Source organism: Zeus faber (assembly GCF_960531495.2).
Source record: "Zeus faber genome assembly, chromosome: 22".
In the NCBI taxonomy this organism is placed as follows: Eukaryota; Metazoa; Chordata; class Actinopteri; order Zeiformes; family Zeidae; genus Zeus; species Zeus faber.
The window spans coordinates 8046172-8051706 of record NC_137209.1 but is presented as its reverse complement, the minus strand read 5'-3'; the positions used below and the strand labels follow the sequence as shown (position 1 = coordinate 8051706).

Here is a 5535-nt window from a genome sequence, read left to right as displayed (position 1 = left end):
TCCCCATGATCAGTGTTTCATGACTCAGAACTCGTCTGGCTGCATTTAAAAAAAAGAAAGCCCACCTGAACTCCGTTTACAATGTTTGTTCTACTGCGCCTGAGGCTCAATGTAGCAGGAATTCAGTGCCATGTCGTTTCCGTCTCCCATTATCAAAGTGTATTTGTAATGGATTCAATGAAATGCACAGACAGGAATATGCAGCCATAACACTTGAAAGAACCTTTTAGGACCTTCCTTGAATTTAACGTCTTTTCTTTTCTCTATGTACATACATCCATTCCTCTCTATGTCCAGAGCCAACACGCTGCTCTCGGCCATATATTGTTCTGTGATTTTTGTTATCGTGCAATAGTTAAATGTTGTTGTTAGATGTTGCTAGTACCGGGGGGACGGAAGTTCAGGAGGTAGAGCTGGTCCTCTAGTAATCTAAAGCTTGCTGGTTGATCCCAGGCTCCTCCTGCTAGCATGCTGTAGTGTCCTTGAGCAAGACACTTAACCCCTAATTGCTCCTGATGGCTGCGTCCGTCGGTGCTTGAATAATTGTAAGACGCTTTGGATAAAAGCGTCTGCTTAATGTAATGTAATGTAAAGTAATACAATGTTTACACTGCGCCTTCCATAAAACTGTCTCTCTTCCCTCTTTTCTTCCTGTGCAAAGGTTTACTCAGGGACCAGACAGGCAACTATGTGGCGTCGCTGGCAGTCTCGGGTGGTTTCCTCTTTTTGGGCTCCGTAGTCCTGACCACCCTGCCTCACTACTTCTCCTGCGCCGACCCACCGCCTCCCTCGCCGCGGCGCTCCAGCGCCGGCGGTAACGCGCGTCCGCAGGTGGAGTTGGGGCTGCTGCACGACCCCCTCCCCGTCGCTGACAAACCCCATGAGGTGAAGACGGCGCCGCACTCGGAGAGCAACGGGACCGGAACCAGAGCGTCCCTGCCCGAGTGGGACACCAGAAGTGCTGGGAGCGGCGTGGTGCTGGGGAATTCAGCAACCGGTGGAGACCTCCATCTGGATCATGCTGTGTGAGGGCTACCGAACGGTATCAAAGGACCATTCCACACCGTTCCAACACTGGTTTCATTTTGTCCATAGCTGCTTGGTTTGTCTTTAGACGCTGTTTGCCGCCGGTTTTCCCATTGACTCGTCTTCTGTTTGAATTGCGTATTTACCCTTGTCTTCCTACCACTTCTTGGATTTGGGTAAATGATCCATGTTTCTCTGGTAGGCGGTTTGGGAAACCCACATCTGCACAGCCTTCAGCCTTTCTTGCAGGACTTGGGAGTGTGTTTGCTGTGCATGTGAGCCGCCATTTTGAAAGGGGAAGGTTTTTTCTCCGTCTGGGCCAGGCAACTGGCGTGAAACGTGTCATTGCCCCAAACCGCATATTTTGTCATCCAACTTATCTCCAAAGATGGGCCTTCCTGCTACACAACATATTAGACAATTTGGGACAAATAACACCGCCCCCGATTGAATGGCACATTGAGCGTTCAATATTTGTCCCATATCAATGTTCCTGGAAAGTGGTGATAGCTCTGTGCATCAGCCTGTTCTGTTTGTCAATGAGGTTTATTGAATTGAGTGAATTTTCAATTCACGCCACATGCTGTGAATCATTCTGAAATCTGCATCAGCTTTTATTTATTGGGGGGAGGGGGGATTGTTCCGCTTCATTTGGAAAGCTGCATCTGCTGTAAACGAACTGGGATGTTTTTATACTATTGATTGAAATTGCTAATAGTTTATCCAGGCAAAACGGCTGAAATGGTGAGAAATGTTTGACGCCAGTTCCATACCTCTGACCTGAAGCCTGGCCTGCAAAGGTGGTGGTGATTTGGGACTCCTAGAATCAGTGTTTTGTAACTTTGTATACACTAGGGCTGTCTCAATAATGACATTTTAGTTGAGTTAGTTTTGTGCCACTATCATAAAATAAGCTTAATAATCTGAACCCCCCTCTTTCACTGTGAAGCGCTTTGCGTATCTAGATGAAGTGCAATATAAGTGTCATCCATTTTTTTCATTATTATATCTTCATGGCTTATTGTTTTGGGATTATTTTCCACTAGTTTCAGTTTGAGGTCATCCCAGACCTTCCGTCGGTCAGTACCGCTCCATGTTTGGTCACTAGATGGTTAATCACTCGCTGCTGTTCACACTCAGAACAAAACTATTTTACGTACCACCACCACTCACACCAGCACTACTCGTACTCACCAGCTCACCAGAGTTAATTATGAGCTTGTTATTTTTTTTTACAGGCCATTGGCATTTTGTATCTAGTTCTGTTGTGTCAACCACAAATCTTGGCTCTAACGTCGGTTTTAAAGGTTGGTGGGAACGCAGTGGCAGTGCAAAGTGACCTGCTGAAACGAACGAGCGGCCCTTTCATTTTGGTGTCGGTGTCTCGGCCTCATTCACCTTATCTAGACATGAAGTTGTTCATTCACAGCTGGTGATCCATTCCTCCCCCTGGATCCCCCCAAAATCCCGGGAAAGACAGCCAGGGACTCGCCAAAAGACACGTTTATGACACCCTTCTTAAGATAAAGTTAATGGAGTTTTAAATGAGAAGTGAATCTTAAAAAAGCTTTTTATGAGTTTGATTTCACCAATGACATAAATATGAATAATTACATACTGTTTATATAATATATAAATAAGTTATAACTTATGTTAAAGTTCATGGTCTGTCTGCTATGTGTTGGTGCTTGTAAATGCCATAAATATAGTAGACGTGTACTGAACCAATGGACTGTTTTTGTTTTCTGCTGGCACTGCTATATTCTTAGACATAGGAATAAATAAGACATTGCTCAACCAAACATGTGACGGCCACTCATCAGTCCATTTCCCCAAAAAGACGACCTCGAAACCGAGAGATGATGAATTCAAAAGGCATGAGATGGGGTTTGATTTGATTTACGCTTTTAAAATGACCACATAAGTTATTGCTGTGGTTTTGTTGAGCAGTGGAGGTGGAATGAGTTGCTTATTAGCAGCAACCCAGGGGTCCAAGTGATAAGTGAAATCAGCTGGAGCGGAATCTTCCACCCCTGTTCAGAAGGGATGCATCCCAGTTACCATGCCAGTAAGAATAACGGACTGGAATTTTTTTTGTTATCAATTAAGATATTCGATTCCAAATCTTTTTTAGTTGTTTGTGATGTGATGGTGGATGTCTTTGTTGCGGCTGCCTAATCTGTCCTCGGCCGCAGAATCTTCAAGTAAAACTCCTAAAAGATACCAGCGCCCTGCGTGTTTTCCTCTCTGCACCGAACTCGCGAATGTCTTGTCGACGCTGTCGTCCTTTCTCCTGTTCTCGACACGCTGCTGCTGCCTTGTACTAGCCCTGAAACGACCCGCACTTCACTTCAGCGAGCACCGTCATCCTTCCCGTTTGATGGAGTGCTGCTGTGCTGCTCCGTGGGCACAATGGGGTTGGATTCACAGGGGGGGGGGGGTTAGTTTGGATGTTCTGTTAAACATTCCAACCCTCGCTTTGAGAAATCTATCTCAAGGTGTGTGATTAAGAAGGACATCCAAAAGTAGGTTGCAAGGCAAACCGTTCAATCTGGGGATCTGGACAGAGATGAACTCCCTGTGGTCTGATCAGTGACTTCTGAAAGTAAGTGTTTTCCCTTCTTATACCAACAGGGGCTGTAGGAAACTGCTCTGTGGCTACTTTAGATCCAAGAGACACTTCCGTCATGTGTATAAAGTTTACTTATGGTCCTGCAGGGGCTAAAGGAGGAGTTCCACAGCAAATGTACACCGATCAGCCACAACATTAAAACCACTGACGGGTGAAGTGAATAACACCGCTGTCGTTCCAATGGCACCTGGGGTGGGAAAGGGGTGGGATATATAAGGCAACAAGTGAACAGTCGGTTCGTGAAGTTGATGTGTTGGAAGCAGGAAAAATGGGCAAGCGTAAGGATCCGAGCCACTTTGACAAGGACCAAGTTGTGATGGCTAGACGACTGGGTCAGAGCATCTCCAAAACGACAGGTCTTGTGGGGTGTTCCCGGTATGCAGTGGTTAGTACATACCAAGAGTGGTCCAAGGAAGGACAACCGGTGAACCGGCGACAGGGTCATGGACGCCCATGGGCTCATTGATGCACGTGGGGAGCGAAGTCTTAGCCCGTCTGGTCCCATCCCACAGAAGATCTACTGTAGCACAAATTGGTGAAAAAGTAAAAGCTGCTATGATAGAAAGGTGTCAGAACACACGGTGCATCACAGCTTGCTGCGTAGCCGCAGATCGTTCAGTGTCCATGTTGAGCCCTGTCCACCGCCGAAAGCAGCTACAATGAACCTTCTACAAACCTTCTATATCATGTGGGTGCGTCTGCGTCATTTACCTGTGGAAGAGCTGGCACCAAAATGCACTATGGGAAGAAGCCGGCGAAGGCAGTGTGATGCTGGGGGCAATGTTGTGCTGGGAAACCTAGGATCCTGGCATTCATAAATATGTACTTAATGCAAAACAGACAATTAATTCTGTTTATATAAGTATAGAACCAGTACTCGAGGTAAGTTGAATCTTAAGTACGTTTAATTAAGGAGGATGTATATGTGTGTGACAAATAACCTCGAGTCTTGAATCTTGTGGATCGTACTTTGACACCTACCGCCAACCTGAACATTGTCGCAGACCAAGTATGCGCCGTCATGGCAACGGTATTCCCTGATGGCAGTGGCCTCTTTGTTGACTGGGAATCCAAACTCCCCAGACCTCAATCCCGATCCATGGCGGCCCCACCTCACAACTTCCAGGACTTTAAAGGATCTGCTACTAATGTCTGGGTGCCGGATACCACAGGACACCTTCAGAGGTCTGTGCCTCGACGGGTCACACAGATTTTAATCTTGTGGCTGATGGGTGTAAGTGTTACATTTGCAGCCTTGGATCACAGATGTCAGCGATGTTCAGAGCGCAACGAAAATGGAAAAACAAGTGAAAAGGCACTTCAGTTTCTACGGGACAGTTGGTCCAGGTCATGTTAACAAAAAAAAAGTCAAAGGTGATGTGACCCCTGAGAGGTGAACATCACTTTCGGGGGGGGGGGGGGGGGTAATTTCAGACAAGATAACATTTTATTGACCCCCAGGGTGGAACTCGGGAAGTTAAAGAGTGATTGTTCACGGGCACAAATGAGGCAGTTGATGATTGTCTTCAAATGTTTTCTTTAACTTTCCCTCACAAGTTTTTGGGCTCAAGACAGCTGTCGGGCCATGTTGAGATCATGTGTTGAGAAAGTGTTCTTTTCTTTTTTTTCCACGTGTCATGTGGCTTCTAAAAATTCCCAGCTGTATTGCCTCATATTTTAGCCGATGTAAAAATGGCTGTGCTTCTATCTGCTGGTTATTATTGGTACTACAATCAAACACCGTTTTTCCTTACTGGTCTTTACTGTACGCCCTTAATTGAAATCACAATGCCCTTGGGAGGATGTATATGTATGTGACAAATAACCTTGAGTACCATGACCTTGTGTACCATGGGTGTCAATATTTCACACAGAAG

General features: G+C 45.9%; 1 protein-coding gene across 1 annotated transcript in view; it reads left to right on the top strand.

The window, feature by feature from the left end:
- slc16a13 (solute carrier family 16 member 13) overlaps positions 1-3249 on the top strand; it is a 10454-nt gene extending 7205 nt beyond the window's left edge. The window contains exon 6 of the mRNA XM_080023327.1: positions 662-3249. Coding sequence (XP_079879453.1) covers positions 662-1029 — 368 coding nt within the window. The 3' untranslated portion in view covers positions 1030-3249. The remainder of the gene's footprint in view (positions 1-661) is intronic.
- The last annotated feature ends 2286 nt before the right edge of the window (positions 3250-5535 follow it).